The 19,773-nt window shown below is 39.8% G+C and overlaps 5 protein-coding genes; 3 read left to right on the top strand and 2 right to left on the bottom strand.

Moving 5' to 3' along the window:
• Positions 1–6,978: 6,978 nt before the first annotated feature.
• GSBLH_T00002674001 (uncharacterized protein) lies at positions 6,979–8,378 on the bottom strand (the record flags this gene model as incomplete). XM_013041159.1 has 4 exons in its annotated part: positions 8,193–8,378; positions 8,079–8,161; positions 7,847–8,046; positions 6,979–7,817 (listed from the first exon to the last, which is right to left on the bottom strand). Exons 1-4 carry the CDS (start codon positions 8,352–8,354, stop codon positions 6,979–6,981), a joined length of 1,284 nt encoding a protein of 427 aa, XP_012896613.1. The 5' UTR covers positions 8,355–8,378.
• A 110-nt stretch (positions 8,379–8,488) lies between these two features.
• GSBLH_T00006471001 (uncharacterized protein) lies at positions 8,489–9,665 on the top strand (the record flags this gene model as incomplete). The annotated part of the gene is made up of 6 exons (XM_013041160.1): positions 8,489–8,550; positions 8,581–8,737; positions 8,770–8,880; positions 8,947–9,135; positions 9,165–9,428; positions 9,459–9,665. The coding sequence occupies 6 exons, from the start codon at positions 8,489–8,491 to the stop codon at positions 9,663–9,665; spliced, it is 990 nt and encodes a 329-aa protein (XP_012896614.1).
• A 903-nt stretch (positions 9,666–10,568) lies between these two features.
• On the top strand, positions 10,569–11,550 carry GSBLH_T00002675001 (uncharacterized protein; the record flags this gene model as incomplete). XM_013041161.1 has 1 exon in its annotated part: positions 10,569–11,550. One exon carries the CDS (start codon positions 10,569–10,571, stop codon positions 11,505–11,507), a length of 939 nt encoding a protein of 312 aa, XP_012896615.1. The 3' UTR covers positions 11,508–11,550.
• A 376-nt stretch (positions 11,551–11,926) lies between these two features.
• GSBLH_T00006472001 (uncharacterized protein) lies at positions 11,927–13,113 on the top strand (the record flags this gene model as incomplete). The annotated part of the gene is made up of 6 exons (XM_013041162.1): positions 11,927–11,974; positions 12,008–12,078; positions 12,108–12,141; positions 12,210–12,507; positions 12,540–12,931; positions 12,961–13,113. The coding sequence occupies 6 exons, from the start codon at positions 11,927–11,929 to the stop codon at positions 13,111–13,113; spliced, it is 996 nt and encodes a 331-aa protein (XP_012896616.1).
• A 5,222-nt stretch (positions 13,114–18,335) lies between these two features.
• Positions 18,336–19,043, bottom strand: GSBLH_T00006473001 (uncharacterized protein; the record flags this gene model as incomplete). The annotated part of the gene is made up of 1 exon (XM_013041163.1): positions 18,336–19,043. The coding sequence occupies one exon, from the start codon at positions 19,041–19,043 to the stop codon at positions 18,336–18,338; it is 708 nt and encodes a 235-aa protein (XP_012896617.1).
• Positions 19,044–19,773: the final 730 nt, after the last annotated feature.

Consider the following 19,773-nt stretch of genomic DNA (forward strand, 5'->3'; position numbering starts at 1 on the left):
TAGGCATTGCTTTGTTTATTGTATTAGTACAATAGAACCATTACCAATAGCTGGGTTTGCCAAGTCGAAGCAAGAATTGTGAACATAATTCCAACAAACAAAAACTCACTACCATTGATCAATTCTCAATAACGGTAGTTCGTAATTCAAGCAGTTACTGACTTGGTGGCAGTAAATCTGAAAGAATAGAAGACACATCTAAAAATGTAGAACATTACTAAAAAATACTAGAAACGGATGTAACTTGAGTACGTTCAAATGAATTCTCCAGATCAACATACTGTATGTTGGAAATATCTGTATTTGTAAGTATTCTAAAATCGACTACTCTCAAGAGTAACTGTATAAGGATTCTGGAAGCAAAAACCATTTGCACACGTAAGAGAGGTTAAACTTGGTAGATCTATATGATTTTACATCACCCTATCTTATTCATACTTCGCATTGTCAAAAGCGATCTCGTTGTTGCTACACCTCGGAGAGAATATCGGCCAAGTTTAATGGATTGTAAAGAAGGAAGATCTATTCCGATTATGTTATTCATTCACTATATTTTACTTTCAAATACAGTTTCTAAAGGGGAGACGCATACGTCATTACCTAATGTGATAAATTTTAGATTTGGAAGGTCTTATAATTCAATACATAAAATCAATTTCTTACCTCGAATATATAATGAACCATAATAGAAATTGTATGAAGAACGTAGCGGTAGATTACTATCATATATACCCATTGTGATTGATTGTAGAGAAGGTAAATTCTTTAACTCAAAGTGTTTGTAATCACTAAAACTGAATAAACCTATCTCTAGATTTCTTAGTAAACCACAGTTCATTATTTTGAATGATTTTGATGCATCACTTCCAGAGCCGTACCTTTTTTGTGTAAAGGAATTAGCTGCGATTATTACGTTGGTCAGCAGAGCATTATCGCTGATATTAAACTGCTTAACATACATAAAATTGTCTTCCTCTATCCATAGAGTTTGTAGGTCTCTGAACCTGCTAGTAGATAGGGTTGTTAAGTCTATATCATTGCATGCATTTTTAGCGACATGTAACATACTTGTTGTATTGTCCAAATCGTATATTTGTTGGCAATCCCCGCTAATATCTGTACTAGTTAGTTCCATAGAAGATACGTTGAATGTTTGTATTTCATAGAATCCTGAGCTTTTCTGAAATACCAAATAGGAATTATCATAACTAATATTAAAGTTTGAATTTGCGTTCCATCCATTTCCTCCCATATCTCTCATTATTATTGTATATTCTGTGGGATATAGACATATGAATGCATCGATAATCGTACAACTGTCTTGATAATAAACAGCTTCTTCTTGAGGTCGTATTTCCAAACCTTCATGAATCTCAAATGATTCCTGATCACTGACATCGTTTTCACAGCTCCGTTGAATATGAATAGGTATTTGTCCTTCAGTACATTGATTTGGAATAGGTGTTATTACTTCAAAACTCTTAGGATCGAAAACTTGTTGAGATTCCGTTCCTTTTTTCATTTGGAATGGCAGTGTCTTATTATCCAAATCCAATTCTAACAGTGAATCGGAATACCATCCGTCATGATATGTATCTTTCATTATCAGGGTGTAATTTACAGGATTTAAACACAAATATGTGTTTACATTAATACAAGTGTCTTGACTATAGATTGGTTCATTTTGTGGGAGTAAAAATGATCCTTCCGATATTTCAAATCCTTCTTGATAGCCATGGGCATATCCACACTTTCTAAGCAAATGAACAGGTAACTGACCTTCAGAACACTGAGAAAGTATGAGCTGTGCCATATTAAACACCCTTTTACGAGAATCTTCAAATCTTACACTGAATGACACTGATGAATTAACATATGTGAATTGAACTCCGTAAGGACTACTCCAGCCAGTATGTAGAGATGTCATTACAATGGTATGAATAACGGGTTTGAAACATATATATCGATGCGATGCTAGACAGTTGTTTTCAGCAAGAACTATACTGTTCTCTGACTCAGTATCCAATCCTTCATATAACTTAAATGTTTCACTATTTTCATAAGAACCACATGTACGATCATAGGTAAGCAAGAATTCTCCTTCACCACATTGCATATCCTTCGTAAAAATCATGGGATTGAATACATGCGTTTCGTTTGTACTCCCACATTTTCTGTAAGTAGCAAATGAATCTTGATAGCTGACTCTTATGTAAGAATTAGTGTACCATCCTCCGCTATAAAGGTGATATGGTAAGATAGTATAATCAACCGGATTCATACAGAAGTATGTATCAACAGAATAGCAAAGATCTTGACTATAGATTGGTGAACCATGAGTCTGATTAACTGGTCCTTCATACAATGCAAATCCTTCTGCATTACCTTGATATATTGGGCATTTTCGTACAAAATGAATCAGCATTTGCCCGTCAGAACACTGAGGAGGGTCTAGCTTGACAGTTTCAAGAGTAGTAGCATTAAATATTTCAACAGATCCAGAAGATAAATACAGTGAAAACCTTATATTGTAATCTCCATGGGTCATAATCAAAAGTGAACCTTCCCATCCACCACCATGCTTATCTCTCATAATTATAGTATGCAAAACGGGATTCAAGCAGATATATGTTAAAGTGAATAAACATGAGTCTTGACTATAAACTGGTGTGCCATGTGGGTAAATATCTGCTCCTTCATATATGTCAAATGAAAAATGTTGGCCATTTTGTTTATAACAATTACGATCCACATAGATTGGTATTTGTCCTTCAGAGCATTGAGGATGGCGTTCATTGATTATCTCTAGATTGGTAGCATTGAATATTTCTATTGAACCAGAATCCTTTTCCAAATGAAATGCATGAGAATATTCATCATGTGATAATACTAAGTACGAATTCCAACTCCATTTCCATCCACGTAAATGCTTCATAACAATAGTGTGTTCCATGGGCTTAAAGCATAAATAAGTATTTACAATTGTACAATTGTTTTGACTGTAAACTAATTTCCCGAAATATTGAATATTTGACCCCTCATATATTTCGAATGCTTCATTTTCAGGACTAGAAGTACATGTCCGATTTAGGTGGATAACTATTTCTCCCTCTCCACATTCAATAGGATATTGAGTAGTTGGTGCTGGAGTATGCGTGGGAGGTAAAGCAGAAGGTGTCGGTGTCGGTGTCGGTGTCGGTGTCGGTGTCGGTGTCGGTGTCGGTGTCGGTGTAGGAGTAGGAGTTGGTGTTGGAGTAGGAGTAGGAGTAGAAGGAGTCATTGTAGTGGTTGGTGTTGGAGTTGGTGTGGGTGTTAGAGTTGGAGTTAGTGTTAGTGTTGGAGTAGGTGTAGGTGTAGGTGTTAAAGTAGGAGGCACAGTAGAAGGAGTCATTGTAGGAGTCGGTGTTAGTGTTGGAGGAATCGGATTCAAGGGTATAAGTTCTACAGTTCCCTGATGTCCTTTGGTGTTCTGAATCGTCGTTTGAATGTATTTCACTACAATCATAGAAATATCAATATTGTATTCAAGACTTGTAATATTGCTAAACGATTCATCACCCAATTGAAATGTTAAATTCGAATTAATCTGAGTCACGGATATCACCCAGAAATTTAATAAGGACTGAATTCCAACTTGAAAAAGCATCAGACTAGGAGTGTTTAGACGAAAATATCCATTCAATTCCATCAATCTGCGCGCCAAAGACTGAGAAAGACATCCATCACCAATATGTATGTTTTCAATAATAGGACAATCTAGAGTAAAATTGAAAACATTCGGAAATGTATAGTCTTCAAGAGTTAAACTTCGCAGATAGGGATAAGTAAAATATAGTTCCTGCACATTGCTCAGTTCACTATGTGTAAATCTCAGAACGGATATATCAGCAGGAATTCTATTTATATCATCCTGAGTATCCTGAAATCTTGTTTCTAGAGGTGCCGTTATGAATTGGATCGACATCGCATATCCAGCAATTCCAGCATAGTTCGCGTTAGTTTCACTATCAGTAACAGGGAGATTCATCTCGATATTCTCGCAAGGCACCACGTTGAAGGTCACAGTCCATTTCGTTTCATCGAAGCCCTTCATCACACCATACAAAGAAGGTTCATCCGTAGCTCCAGTGTAAATGTCATCGCCTGTCACATCGTTCACAGTCTTCATTCGAACCAGGTCGAGAGCCATCAGCACAATCACAGGATCGCCCTTAGCAATAAAGTTCATCAATCCGCTCTTGTTCGGAGAATCGTTCTTCGTCACTTCAAAATAGAACTTGGGAGTGTTTGCCGAGCAGAGCTCGTTTTCATTAAGCAATCCAGCCACCGCTTCGCTCATTAATCCCTTCTCAGTTACAAATGCTGCGATATCTTGTGGAGCAACATCATTTGGTTCGATTTCTTGGCTTTCTGGGAGACATTTGAGAACGTAAGGCAAGGACAACGGTTCATAATATCTCTCTTTTCGCAAGGCAGCTTCGGCAGCAAGAACCAAAGCACTGGCCCACGACGTAGAAAACGAGTGCGGGGCAGAATACTTTTCAGTTCCCTCGCACATATCACGACCAACAACATACTCGTTTGGCCAGGAGGGTGCAAGAGTACTCTCAGGCTCAGCATAGGAACCTTCTCCAGAATACTTCACTCCAAGATCCATCATTTTTTCCAGGTCTTCGTCTCTAAAATCAGACAGAATCGAGAGATTCATAGGGTAGTTTCTGTAGGGAGCCTTTTTCTGGATGTCTAAACAAGATTGTTTCCAAGTATGCTTGAAGTGACTACATATTAATCGATCATACAAAGTACAACCTCTTATATTCCGTACAATCATTATCGCACTTTGAGGGATAGGCGTGCAGATAGTTCATGTACGCACTATCATCACATAATGAGGTAGCCTGAGCAATAAGGTAAATAGAAATGCAAAGTAAAGGTAAGAAAGACTTCATTTCAATAATTTTATATTAACGGTGTTATGAAGGATACTATTACATATTCCAAAAATCTGGACTATACTGAAACATGAAAATGTATAGTAATGTATGCAGTTTCATAATTACAATAGTATTACTCAGAAAAGGTATTAACAAATACAGGTAAGTTACATTTCATCTATTGCTGTGCATATTTAGTGTATTTAAAATCGTTTTTGTTATTGACTTTAAATAACAAGTGTAAATAAACAGTAGTTACAATAATCAATGGGTTAGCTTATTTCTAAGATGGTATAGGCAGCAAGGTAATGTATGAAGTAATATTTGCCAAAAAAGGTATTTACTGAATTACTCTTGTGTGGCACTTCGTTTCACTAAACGCACCCCTACTGTTCCTATCATCCGAATATAAAGTATCACTATATATTCTTTGAACATTAACCACAGTTGTCTCATCACTAATAGGATCTCTGAATTGCAGTCTCTTGTGGTACAAACTATATATGATTATCATCAAGCTAACGACTCTTTGCCAATCCTCTTATTTTTTTGAGCAAATCCATGATTCAAGTGTGTAATCAAGGTATCAACATACAATAGTAAAAACTATTTTAAGCATTACTTTACTAGGCTATTCGAAAGCTAGAAAAAAGAATTATCATATCTGAAAAGTAATGACGACTGCATTCACCCTTTTCACGCGCCACACTCCACCCTCATTAGTCTCTCCCAATTCCGACCCATTTCGACATTACTAATACAAACAAATGATGGAAATAACAAAACTAAACAAGAAACCGGTGATAAACCAACCACAGCAAGCCAACCACAAGAAGAGAAACGAATGCTAGAATAAGGATACAATAGACACATCGACGCGAAGCAGCTTCTTTGTCTTCGGAGAACTTCATAAAAACGATATCATCCACTTCAAAAAATGACTTTTTCCGGCGAAGTGGAGCAGTGAATACATTTGTGATTGGTTTTCTTCCATCATATCCTGTGAGAGTTTTCATGTAGTCCATCAAACCCTTTTTCTTTTGTTGGTAAATTCTCCACTCTGGGCCGCTGTAATAATCATTCCAGCTTTCATTTAGAAGATTTCTCCGAAAACCAGTAAAGTTGTCCATTACTCCTTTCGGGATAGCAATTACCCAGTAAACAGTCACATAGGAGCCACCTCCAAACTTCCACTTTATTCGTGGACGAATACTAATTTCACGATCAATACACCCCATAAAGAAGTAGCGAGTGACATCCATGCATCTATTAACATCCCTCTCATCAAAATTCATACATCTCAGCAACAAGATATACATACTATCCAGAATATTGTATTGCACCAATTCGTATTTAATAGTTTCCAGATAATATTTCCGTGGAGGGAAACAGCGAATGTTGCACAGTTGACAACACCAGTTCTTTTCGGACTCACAGCCATCAATATACCGAATTAAATCCACAATATATTTCCCAGAGATAGATGTGTGAAAATCATGACTAATAACAGTCTTTAGGGTCAGGATGATGAACTCATACTGCTGGATACGGTCGGTAATTGAAGTAACTTGCTGGGAATGGTTGTTGAAATACTCGTAGCAACAATGAACGTCAAAATTGTCCTCAATGACGTACACGCTACGGACCAAGTTTAGAAACGTCTCCATGTTCTTTGCATCATCAGAGAACTCCATTCCTAAATCTGATCGATATTCGTCCTCTTGGAAATGGAATTGTATGAATTACCGTTATTTACGGTTATTTGCAAAATTTGGCATAACTCATGTGGGATGGAAATAGGACTTGGGCATGAGAGCTATCTCATGGCTTTCTATATTAATTACGTTGTGGCGTTGAAAAGCATGCTTTTGGAAGTGGAAATAACCTATTTGGTTGCTTTTCAGAAAAGATTTTTACCAGAATCTAGTTTGCTTAGAATATGCTTTTAGTCAATTTTCAATTTTTGATGAGATTATTGTAGAATATGTGGGGTTGAGAAATACCGATTATTCTTTCGAGTTCTTGCAATTTAGCCCCATCTCACTTACTGTTTTGGCTTTTCTAGAGGAATTATAGAGTTGCTGTATAGCGTACAGCAAAAATAGACCCTTTTTGTGAACAAACAGATATAAGGGATAGCTATATATACAGTTCTACCACTTCCATCATCTGCAACAGCCTCTATCAAGCGCATGCCATTGAACGAAACAGACGAACTCCTCATTTCCACATCGCGCGCAGCAGTGTCCACATCCCTCACTTCTTGAGCCAATTGGGGTTGCTGCATCTGCCCCGCAGCGAGCTGCGTCTGATCCGGCTGAACGGACTGCGCAGGCTGCACGAGCTGTACTGACCGAATAGGTTGAACAGGCTGAACCACACACACGGGCTGCATGAAATGGACAGGCTGAACAACTCGAGTCGTTCCAGCAGGCTGCGCAGATTGCACTGGCTGTGCTGCCTGCACAGGCTGCACTGGCTGCACTGGCTGCGTAGCTTCAGGAATTGGCCTCGGAGCGCCGATTTGATTTGGATTGCTGGGCGTTTCTTCCAACTCGGGAGAGAGACGCACCGAGGAGAGCTCGCGGTCATCCTCGTCCGCGCAGCCTCTACAGCAGCAGGAAGACGAGGAAAGGTCCCTTGAGGCATCCTGCAAGCGGAGCTCTTCATCGCCCATAATGTACGACGATGACAGTCCCTTCGGATCGCAACAAGCGCAGCGGCAGCAGCAGCAGCGGTCTTCATCATCGGCCACACAACAGGCGCAGCAACCACCGGTAATGTAGTCCTTGTCTCGGAAAGCAGGATTTCGATCGGAACCTTCGTTTGACTCGTTGGCAATCTTGTGGTAGCGCCGGTAGCGCCGAAACTGCACAATCAGAACTGAGATGAATGGAGGGAAAAAAACATACGGCATAAAAATGTTGTGGGGAGAAAGACGATCTCGAGCCAGCAGCAAATCAAGTAAGTGAGGGCGAAAATATGGAACCAGGTAAGATTCACTTCTGCTACATATTTGTAGAATACGGAACCAATAACCATCCAGGAAAACTCAATTGCCAGGACTGTAATGTAAAGGATACTGAACAGAGTAGTCCAGCATACGTCATATCTACCACAATCACAAAGACTTGATACAGAAACCGTTTCTTCTTTTTCCAAACGAAAAAGAACTGCACAAAGTAGAATAGAGAGATAAAGTGAAAAATCCCGATTAGAATGCGAATCTATGTTACATAAAAAGCAGAAGATACATACATACATCCATATTACGGCCCGTTTGGATTGCACACTTTTGCAGGCAAAAATAAGAATGAAAAAAGCGACCAGTGATGTCACTAGATTCAGCAGAATATTAAAATAGTGCAAAAGCGGATGGAGCGCAACATGAGTTCGCAGTGGCATCGAGGTTTGCTCCATTCTCTTGCTATGCTCTAAGTGATCAGCCCCAATATTTATATACCTCAAAGCGTTTTTCGACTTCCAGAATAAATAGGTTCGATTTTGGTCATTCAGACATGCTTTCAAATTTAGTATAGAAAAATCAAGTAAACATGAGATTGCTTCTCGTAACACTTGCGCTTTTTGTTCTCGCCTCTGCAGAATATTACATGGAGTAGAGAATAGCGAGGTTCCTTACGTGTAGTTCATTAGGAACGCTCACCACGGATGAATTCGTGCAGCTTTCTTCGGATGAGTCTCACAGACCGCTTCTGGTGGCATTCATTTCTCCCGCCTGCAAGAAATGCGAGGATTACTATTATCCCATGATCCAGGCGCTTCACGCCTTTCGAGGAACCGATGTACGCTTTGTTGATCGCGTATCTGATTTTAGATGGTTGTGGCTACCATGAACACAGCCGATGCCGAAGGCCATTTGGGTGATTGTGACATCAACATGGAGGCCGAGCGTCCTGAGTTTCGTTTTTACAAGCCGAATACCGGCGTGTGTTTGGAATGTCCGGACAAGCAATTTAATGTGCTTCCTTTGCTCGATTCGTCTGACTCTTAGCTGGAATGGGTGGCTCGCGAGCTCAAAGTGAAGATGCGTCCGTCTCGCTGGACGGAACTCACTGACAAAACGTTCTACAAGTTCGTGAATCATCCTCGGAAAACGTCGATCATTGAAGTCTACGCGCCGCGCTGCATTTCGTGCCAGAATCAGTACAACGATCTGGAACGAATTATGGTCGCTTTCGACGTTTGGTAGCATCATGTCATGTGATGTAGTCGGAGCCTGTGCAGTTCGGAAAGATCAACAGCGACCAGTACATTCGTTTCTGCTCGCAGTGGAACATTACGACGCTTCCACACTTCATGCATTTCATCGACGGCAAAACCTACACGGACGTGCAGCCGACGGTGCAGGGAGACACGGCGATGCTCGACTACTTCAATGGATTGATCGGAAGTGGAAGAGAGATCGATGGCAAGATTAAGGATCGATTCGGACTGGAGAGGAATATCACCCGCCAGCTGGATCGGTTTATGAATGTAGAGGCGAGGGAGAGCGGTTTCGTGTAGGGAGATCGCAGCGCGAAGGAGATGGTGATGGAGGATGTCCGATCGCACTTGAAGGAATATCAGAACGCGAAAATGTATCTGCATGTGATGAAGAAGGTCGTGGAGCAGGGAAAGGGCTTCTTGGCGCAGGAGCGAACCAAACGAATGAAAGAAATCCGCGAAATGGGCGTGTTTGCGAAGAAGTCCGGATTTTTGGAATTCCAGTAATCGGGTAGATATCCGAAAACGAAGATTTACGTGAATATTCTGAATTCGTTCATGAAATATGATCTCTCTGGACTGGTTACGCTGAACTCGGACAACTTCGATAAGATTGTGAATGGGAAGCGGAGTGTGATCGTGATGTTCTATAAGAAGGACTGTTCCACGTGCGACGAAGTCCTGAAGGAATATATATCCTTTTTCAGCGATCATTCAAGTCATGATCACGCATCATCGTCATGTGCCTTAATCATCACAAGGCGGCTGCCGACCGCGGCGTGCTGGGCGCTGTCTTCGCTCGTCTGAACGCGGACGATCATAACTATATTGCGGTGAGAGCGGAGCGATGCAGTGAGAAGTAGAAGCGCTACAATCACCACAAGAATCCGTCCTTTAAGTGGTTCGGAAAGGGAGCAGACAAAGCGGTAGGAATGGAGAGAGGGTGCGATGTAGACACCGGAGGAAGTGCAGATTCAACATACGAAGGATGCATTTTTGTCGTATGTGCGGGATAAGATCGAGGATATTGCTGCGGAGGAGGGAGATGGTGAGGAGGAGTTATAAGTGGTTATTTGTTGTTTGTTGCAGACGGGAGAAGGGATTGAGGGAGGAAGAGTATTTTGTGTTTTCAAGTTGACTACAGAATAAAGGAACTTCTCTTCTAACAATGAACCACCATAGAGTGCTGTAAAACCAACACAGTGTTTTTTATCCAATACTTCAGTTCATCGAGTGATCCAAAACTCTGTCTTGCAAACCTGATGTCCCATAACCCCGAATACTCTCTCTCTTCGGATTTCTCACCTAAAACCAGAGTAACGTGGAACCGCGCAAGTGACCAAAGATAACCGCGGTATCAGCATATGCCTTTTCTCTGGTTTCCTAGATCCCTCATACTTATTTCTCCAAATGCCAGCTGTCCCTTTTTTGTCTTCTCTCATTTCTACCGATGCTCAGCCTAAGCACGATGCTCGTTTCTACAGCACCTGCTTTATGGGAGGCGTTCTCTCTTGCGGAACCACTCACACCGCTATTTGCCCTCTCGATTTGGTCAAGTGCCGTCGCCAGACGAACCCTACTCTGTACAAGAACCTTATGGATGGTCTGAAGCAGATTTCGAAGGAGGGTTGGAATCGTAACGGTCTGTACCGCGGATGGCAGCCTACCTTCTATGGTTATGCCATGCAGGGTTTCTTCAAGTTCGGAGGTTACGAGCTGTTCAAGGATTTCTACATCAACCTGATGGGAGAGGAGAGAGCCAAGAACTACAAGAACACGATCTACCTGGCCGCCTCTGCGTCGGCTGAGTTCTTCGCCGATATCTTCCTGTGCCCGATGGAGGCGACCAAGGTGCGCATCCAGACGAGCCCTGCTGAGATGAACTTCCCCAACAAGCTGATGCCCGCCGTGCGCGAGATCACGGGTCCCGAGGGCGTGAAGGCTCTGTGGAAGGGTCTGGTGCCTCTGTGGTGCCGTCAGATCCCGTACACGATGGTGAAGTTCGCCACGTTCGAGAACATCGTGGGTCTGTTCTATCGCTTCCTGCTGACGAAGCCTCGTGACTCGTACAGCAAGGCGACGCAGCTGACGGTGACGTTCGCTTCGGGTTACATTGCTGGTGTGTTCTGCGCGCTGGTGTCGCATCCGTTCGACTCGTGCGTGTCGAAGATGAACAACTCCGCGGAGAAGATCTCGATGCTGCAGGCGATGAAGATTCTGGGCTGGAAGGGATGCTGGAACGGTCTGGGAACTCGTATTCTGATGATTGGTACGCTCACGGGTCTGCAGTGGTGGATCTACGATACTTGGAAGACTGTGTGCGGCTATCCTTCTTCCGGAGGTCATTAAGTGTTTTTCTTTTTGAATAATAACGTAACTAAATGAATTGCAAGAATTGTTTGTTCGAAAATGGAGGCGGAAGTCGCGAATGTTGGTTGATGGGAAATGGAAATCTGCAGATTCCAGAATCATTGAACATGCCATTGATTCATTAATTCATTCCTTAATGAACCTTGCTCTGTCACCCCGGATCTTTTTGTATAGTCTTTTTGGGAGATGGATATCTCTTCTGAATAAGATATCTTCGTTTCTATTCAATGGAAATGAAATCTCGCATCTAGTTGTGAAGTCGATAACTCCGCTAACGACCATCTTCTTTTGTTGTAAGCATAATATAATCAAGATATTGTGAAGATCTATTCATTCTGGGAGTGGTCGTTTTTGCAGTTTATTGTCTGTGGAACGATAAGATTAGCTATCTAAAATCGATGGACGATCCAACAATTCCTGAATTAGAGACTCTGTCTCCTCTCCAAGTAATGCACAAGACTATTTGAGGTTATTACTAGGTGGCTGCCTACTGCTGCTTTATGACTCGAAGAACAAGTCGATATCTGGGTTATCTCATGAACATCAAAATGTAATTGCACATCTTCTCTTCCACGCTAGTCCGCGCTATTTTCGTCGTCCATTGTACTCTTGCGTATGTCGGTTGTTTCATATAAACACCGACGAGTTCGAGTAGCACCCGCCTTGTTTGCTCCCCTCTAGAGGCCGCTTCGAGGACTACACCAATCCAAATTGCTTTTTCACGCGCACCTTAAAAGAGAATGTATCTCTCTGTCTTTCATTCACACAATCACTCCCAGGCTCGTCACATCCTCCGTCATCCTCTCGTTCTCGTTTCTCCCTGCGACGGCACGGTTTCTTACATGGATTCCGTTCCTCATTCTTGAGTCCTTCTCACATTTCCAGAACCCCATCACCACGCCGCACCTCGAAGTCCATCAAGTCAAAGGCATTCGTTACAGCATGTCTACCTTTCTCGGCTCCTCCATTCCTTATAAGAGTTCTTCTCTTCCCTTTCTCCCTCACGCACAGACGAGCGAAGCCGTCTCTTCACGGTCACGCTCTATCTCTCCCCCTCCGACTATCATCGCGTTCACTCTCCCGCCTTCTTCGCCATCCGCTCCCGCGCGCATTTTCCCGGAAAGCTCCTCCCCGTTAAAAACTTCTTCGCGCAGAACGTCAAGGGGCTCTTCACACTCAACGAGCGCGTCGTTCTGACTGGCAGCTGGCCGCAGGGCTTCTTCTCGCTCGGTCTCGTGGGCGCCTACAACGTCGGATCTATTTCGCTCTCCAATCGCTACGATCGCGATCTTCGAACCAACTGCGCGCATCACACGGCGCCTCGACGCGGATCGGTCTGTTATCGGAAGCATTACCCCGCGGCGGTGGCGTCGGAACCTGGAGATCCGGTGGGAATGTTTCATGTAGGGAAGGGGAGTGGCGTGAAGCGTAGCTGGGATCGACGGTGGTGCTGGCGTTCGAGGCGGGAGAATTCGAGTGGCTGGTGAAGCCAGGAGAGAAGGTGAAGATGGGCCAACCGCTGGGATATGTGCGGTGGACGAAAGAAGTGGAGGAATTAATTGGGGATTATGAAAATGGGTGTTGAAGTGTTTGAGATAGAAATGATTATGAAGGGAGGTGGTTTGAGGTGACTGCGAACAGTTTTTGCGTAGGGAAGGAAATAAAGGTAAAGTGTCGATAATAGAAAGTAGAAATATACGTGACAATCTGAAAATGAGCCAAATAGGTGAGACTATAGAACACATTTTAGGTAAACAGCTTGAAGTTCAAGAGTTTTATGGCTTATAATTGAATCATCTTGTTTTCACATAGAGTATTGGACTCTCGAGAGCGTTTAATTCAACTGGGTTGCATTAATTGAGGTCTTCCATTATATATATTTTGGTATTTTTCTCTCAATATCGATTATTCGAACAACTGAAGTATACAAGACAGTCAAATTTGAGTATTAATGATAATAATAATGGAAAGGATTCACTTGATGACTGAAAAATCAATTAATGAATGGCTAAAGAACAAGAAATTGGAGATTGGAATACATAAAAAGAGCATTAAAAGGCAGTATTAGAAATTTTACAAAAAAAAGTGTGTAAAGTCAATGCTAGATTGATTATTGTTTTTTTAACTTTATACACAAACATACCTAAATTTACTCAGTACTTATACAATACTAGTATGTTGGCCATAGTGCAGGTGCAGGTGTAGGTGCAAATGTAGGTGCAGGTGCAGGTGTAGGTGCAGGTGCAGGAACAAACATAGGTGCAGGCACAGACACAGGCACAGGCACAGGTATAGGTACAGGTGCAGGTGCAGGTGCAGATACAGGTACACCATTTGATATTGAAAATTCATTTTGTAGTATTTTAAAGTTATCGATGAGAATGGAAGAAACATCTATGAATGAAATCAAATCGATCAATCAATACTTGAAATTGATTTCGATTCAACATTTACAAGTAAATAAGGTATATCGATATTCTGGAAATTTGGAATATCTAAATACTATCAATATTTCCATTTAGTAATACTTTCTAATGTTATTGAACGATAATACTTAAAATCAGCTCCATCAGGATCGACAATGGTTGTTAGATTTGGAAGATCTGCAGTCAATCATAACCAATCAATTCATTATTACTTCGCATTGAAAATGAACATGCTTCATTATTATATATTCCTTGAAGTGCATCTTTACCAAGTTCAATGGATTGTAATGATGGAAGATCTACAGATCAATCATTTCATTCGAATTCATTCGATACTCTCGATTATTGTTGATAAAGAATTTGAGAATGTCCAATTTCCTAATGTAATGGATTGTAGATTTGGAAGATCTATGCATCATTCAAATATTCAATATCATGTCAATACCTCGAAGCACAAATGAACTGCAACAGAAATTGAATGAAGCACTTCCAATTGTACCAATTTGAATGGATTGTAATTGTGGACAATTCTTCAATTCAAAGTCTCCTCCAAAATCACTGAAACTATATTCACCAATTTGAATGGATTTCAATGATTCACAATTCAATATGTGGAATGATTTTGCGCGAATATCGAATAATGAAAAACCCTTATACATGTTCTCGTCAATACACTTATCCACATTAGTTTGATGTTCTGTAAATGAATTGCTTCCGATGTTGATAGTTTTCAATCGATTCAATCCATCGATTTTGAATGTTTTCACTAATTCAAAACATTCATCGCCAATTTCGATTGATCGTAGCCGCTTGAATCGATTCAGATCCAGTTCATTCAAATCGTTACAACAATTCGATGAAATTTTCAAATCGGTTACTTGCAAAGCCAATTCACTCACATCTATTGAGCTATTTACTGATACTCGAAGATCAGGAAAAGTATAAAGCACAGGAATCGTGGATGATCTTATACTACAATCCAGTTTGGGATCGTACATTCCATCAGTCAGATCCACTCCACTCACTTCCTTTCCATCTTTCCATTCACATTCTCGAGTTGCCATTCCAGTCTTTTCATCAATCAAGCATCCTTTCCCTTCACGAATAAATCGTTCATTGTCTTCATCATAGCGAAATCCACCCATATAGATCGGAATTCGTTTCGTTGGATCCAAACTATCTGCTCCGTTTCTTATTAATTCTGTCATCGTATCTCCATTGAAACATCGAATCACTTCTTTCAATACTCCTTTGCTCCACATCCCTTCCACAGCCACATTTCCGCTTTCTTCATCGTATTCGATGCCCCAGCCTTCTTTCATTCGTCTTTCGTTGTACCCTCCGTGATACAGCAAATGCCCCGTTCTGGCAGACCAGATTTCCATTCGAAGCCCTTTCTTGTGGTAAACAAAACGTTTACTATCCATTTGTTCCAAAATATACTCGAATCGTTGGGTGAAATCAACTCGACCATTCTTGTATCGAATAAACTCCTCCGATTTCTTCCCATTCTCGTCCTCCTTCCATTCTTGTTTCAGTACGTTATTCTCAAACAGATACATATCACCAGTTTCTGAGCGCAATAGAAATTCGTTCTTGTGCTTTCCCTGGAATCGCTGGAGAGTATACCGAACTCCACTTACTGTCAGAGATTGAGGAAAACCGAGTGTGGCATATCTATCAAGTAGATACTCTGCTCCACAAATTTCTGTCAGACAAGCTATTCATCAGTATTTTACATAGAGAATACATTCTTCCGCCATGGTATAAGGTCAAGTTAAAAATAATATAAAAAAAGGCCAAAAAAAGAAACGCAGGTTGATCATGAATGTATATTACAGTTTATCAAAAAATAATAACAATAATACATTCAAATATGTATAAAGAAACGTTTTGAAATGAAGGTATCACATATTGTTTAATATAGTTACTCTACTTTCGAAATCTACAATATCTATTTGATTCCATACATAATCTATCGAAATTGTATTAAATCTTCACAGAACGAGTATCTTGATTTTGATTGGCTGCACAAAGATTTGGCTGGTTCATATTTTTGCCATTCCAAAAATATGTAGTATTGTATCTTTATATATTAAAATAATGTGAAAGATGTATTTATATTTGTATATATTTTTTTTGGATAGGTCAATTGCTATTGTTTTGTCTATATGGAAGTATGGTTGAGGAGTATGATGAATACTTTATTCTTATAGCAATACATATTTGTATAAAATATTAATAGTTTCCACATATATATACCACAGTGACCTTTTCTGAACCAATCAATAGTTTGTTACCTTAAACTTTACAACAATACTTGAATTTTATATTACTTAAATAAACTATGCAATTTTTGGTGAGGAATTATAAAAGTTTAGCAGCAACTGAGGAAGGTAGCAAATACCTAACATATCAACCAATCCATTTAATGGATATTGCAAACAGTTATTTCATTCAGTAAAGCAGTTTATCAAAACATAACATCTTGGTTTTCTTATATACTTTGTTGTTTCCATGCAAAACATTGCTGATTTTGTCAATTCTGAAATTCGCGAATATTATATTGATAGTTCTATTATTCAAAATGTGCAGGGATGCTTGGGTAAAGAAATGAAACCAAATGGCTGGATTTCACTCATATTGAGTAACAGAGAATGTGTAATATTGCAATTCGATAATGGAATATTCATAAATCAAGGATTTGTGGTCAATGATCAGAAAGTGTTGAAAGTGATTGGAAATCATCAAATTGGTGCTATTTCATATAATGAAGAACAATCCATAGAAGTAGAAGAAGGAATCGTGGATTTGGATCATGGAAGTCGATTTGAAGGCTCGGTATTGACTAATAAAGAAAAAGAAGGTAAAATTGGAATTCCATTTGGATATGGTGAAATGTATGATGATAATGGATTCTTGGTGTACAAGGGCATAATGATCAATTGGAAACGATTTGGATATGGAACGAGTTATCATAATAATGGATGTATTGATTATGAAGGATATTGGTGTGATGATAAGCGATTTGGAATTGGAAAAGTGTATGATCGATATGGTAAATTAGTGAATGAATGTGAATGGTATAATGGTATTGAAAGTGATACTGAATATGAAGGAGATGGAAGCAAACCACTGAATATTGGAATGAAACATTTGAAACTGAGTGACAATTGTGTATTGGTTGATTGGGATGTTTCATTGTTGTATAATTTGGAATCAATCGAAATCGGCGATGAATGTTTTGGATCAGTGCAAACATTCAAAATCGATGGATTGAATCGATTGAAAACTATCAAAATCGGGTACCATTCATTTTCCCAAGAGAATAGCAAGACAAATAATGATAAATCGAAATCATTCCACATATTGAATTGTGAATCATTGAAATCCATTCAAATTGGTGAATACAGTTTCAGTGATTTTGGAGGAGACTTTGAATTGAAGAATTGTCCACAATTACAATTCATTCAAATTGGTACAATTGGAAGTAGTTCATGGAATTTCAGTAATAGTTCATTTGTGCTTCGAGGTATTGATATGATATTGAATATTTGAATAATGCATAGATCTTCCAAATCTACAATCCATTACATTAGGAAATTGGGCATTCTCAAATTCTTTATCAACAATAATCGAGAGTATTGAATAAATTCGAATGAAATGATTGATCTGTAGATCTTCGATCATTACAATCCATTGAACTTGGTCAATTTGCTCTTTGTGGACGCGATAGTGATTCATCGTGTTCGTTGCTAATGCGAAGTAAGAATGAAATGATTAGGCATGATTGAATGTAGATCTTCCAAATTTAACATCTATTAGATCTGTACGAGGATATAGTTTCGAATATCCTCATTCGGTGACATTGGAAAGTATACTGTGATATTTTGTGTACTAACGGTTTTTAGATATTTCAAATCTGGAAAGAGTTAAACTTCCTCGTTCATTTTATGAAGTTATATCGAAATCAATTACAGGTATTGTTTACTTGGTTTCATTCTATTTATAGATGATGTTTCTTCGATTCTCGCTGATCTTGTCATTATCAATAAAAGACATAAATCGTGATTGTGTATCTATTCATATGTCATGAAATGAAGATTAATAGAATGATTGTTTGTGTTTCTATTTGTTTTTGACTTTAATTTCACCACGGATTCCCACTCCTTTTTTAAACATCTTTTTATATTTCATAATCACGCATGAGATCAAAACTCTATCGATCAATAGTGTTTCATACCTTTTTGATATTTGAATAGAGTATTACTTTTCACTAAAGATGCTCATTCCAATCACAGAATGCAAACACACTCTATATTTTCTAAACCTTTCCACACAAACTAGAATCCTTATGAAACAAACAACGATTGTAAACACATTAGTGAACGTCACGCGTCCAACCAGGACAGCTGGTAGCAAGGTCCTGCTCATCATTGTATTCACACCCGCAGTAAATGCAGTAAAAGTACGTGGAACGTAAATACTCAATCATCTTTCGCAGATGCATCGAAAGCACATCGATGTCGCACTCATCATCATCCGCGAGTAGTAATGGATTGCTCGAACGGCCGTGCTTTTCATCCAGCACCTCAATAGCAAACTGGGCTTGGCGGAGATCCCGAATTACACTTTTCTGGTTTTCCCTCTCTTTGACACGTTCAGCGAATTGCTGCTTCCTCATGTTATAGAGCAGCTGGTCTCGGATGATCTTTATATTCCGATTGTAGTTTTCCTCCTCCTTTCTCCTCCTTTCGCTCTCTTCACTGCCAATTCCTTGTTTGTTTGACTTTACCTTTATTTGGATCGGTTCCTTTATTCCATTACCATCTTTACCAAGTCCTCCTCCCTGTTTGAAGCCCATTTTCTCAAGCATTCGCATTCCAAACGAATCCTTCGCAATGGGCTTATTTAATCCAGCTTTTAGACTTTCCTTCTCGTCTACAATAGTGTCCTCTGATATTTCGTTCAGAGAACGCTTTTGTGACAATCGATAACTACTGTCTGTTCGATCACTTTTTCCATCATCTGCATCACGGCTGGATTCACTGGAATCAATAAATGCATCTAACGGATTGTAATCATCCATTATCGAAAAGAAAAGTGATTTTCAATTAACCAATGGACAATACAGCGATTATGGCATTTCGATTCCTAAGGTGTCTGAATCGTTCATTAGCGTAGGAATTTGAAATCCGCTCTTCTCTCCGTACTGTATACGTTCACACCATCAAAACCCGGTCATTTTGTGAAATGACAAATTTCATTATTGAGATGGATGGAAGAAGGCGATCTAGACGAAATGCAGATCGTTCTGCAAAGGCAAGAAGAGACGTATAATTTTCAGCTGTATTAACTCATGTTGTAGTTGGAGGAGGATATGAAGCAAGAATTGCCTGAAGTGAATGTAAATATGGCGTATAATCGTTTTAGACACGAAATGTATACGATATCGTCGATACTGAGGAATACGCTGCAATCGTCGATGAACGGAGAAAAAACGGTCAGTTTGTTGTGGAAGATCGTATGGCCAATACATTAGTATATCTTATTCCAAGGTGGAAAAGGGGGCAAGTACAGCGAGTATTATGATAATGGAGAAGACTATTTGGATATGATCGAAGAAGAGCCTGAAGGTAGGCACATCCAATTCGAGTAATTGTTGTAGAGCTCCTCTATCAGGACGGTGAGTTGAGCAAAAAGTACCTCAAGAAAGGAGAAAAACTAGCAAAAGAGAATTTGGGAGCTGTGAAAGGTCGAATTGACAAGGCCTTTTTCAGTAAAACCAAGTCTGCATCGCAGGAGCACAAGCCAACAAA

This window comes from Blastocystis hominis, assembly GCF_000151665.1.
Source record: "Blastocystis hominis, Singapore isolate B (sub-type 7) whole genome shotgun sequence assembly, scaffold_2".
NCBI classification, from domain to species: domain Eukaryota; class Bigyra; order Opalinata; family Blastocystidae; genus Blastocystis; species Blastocystis hominis.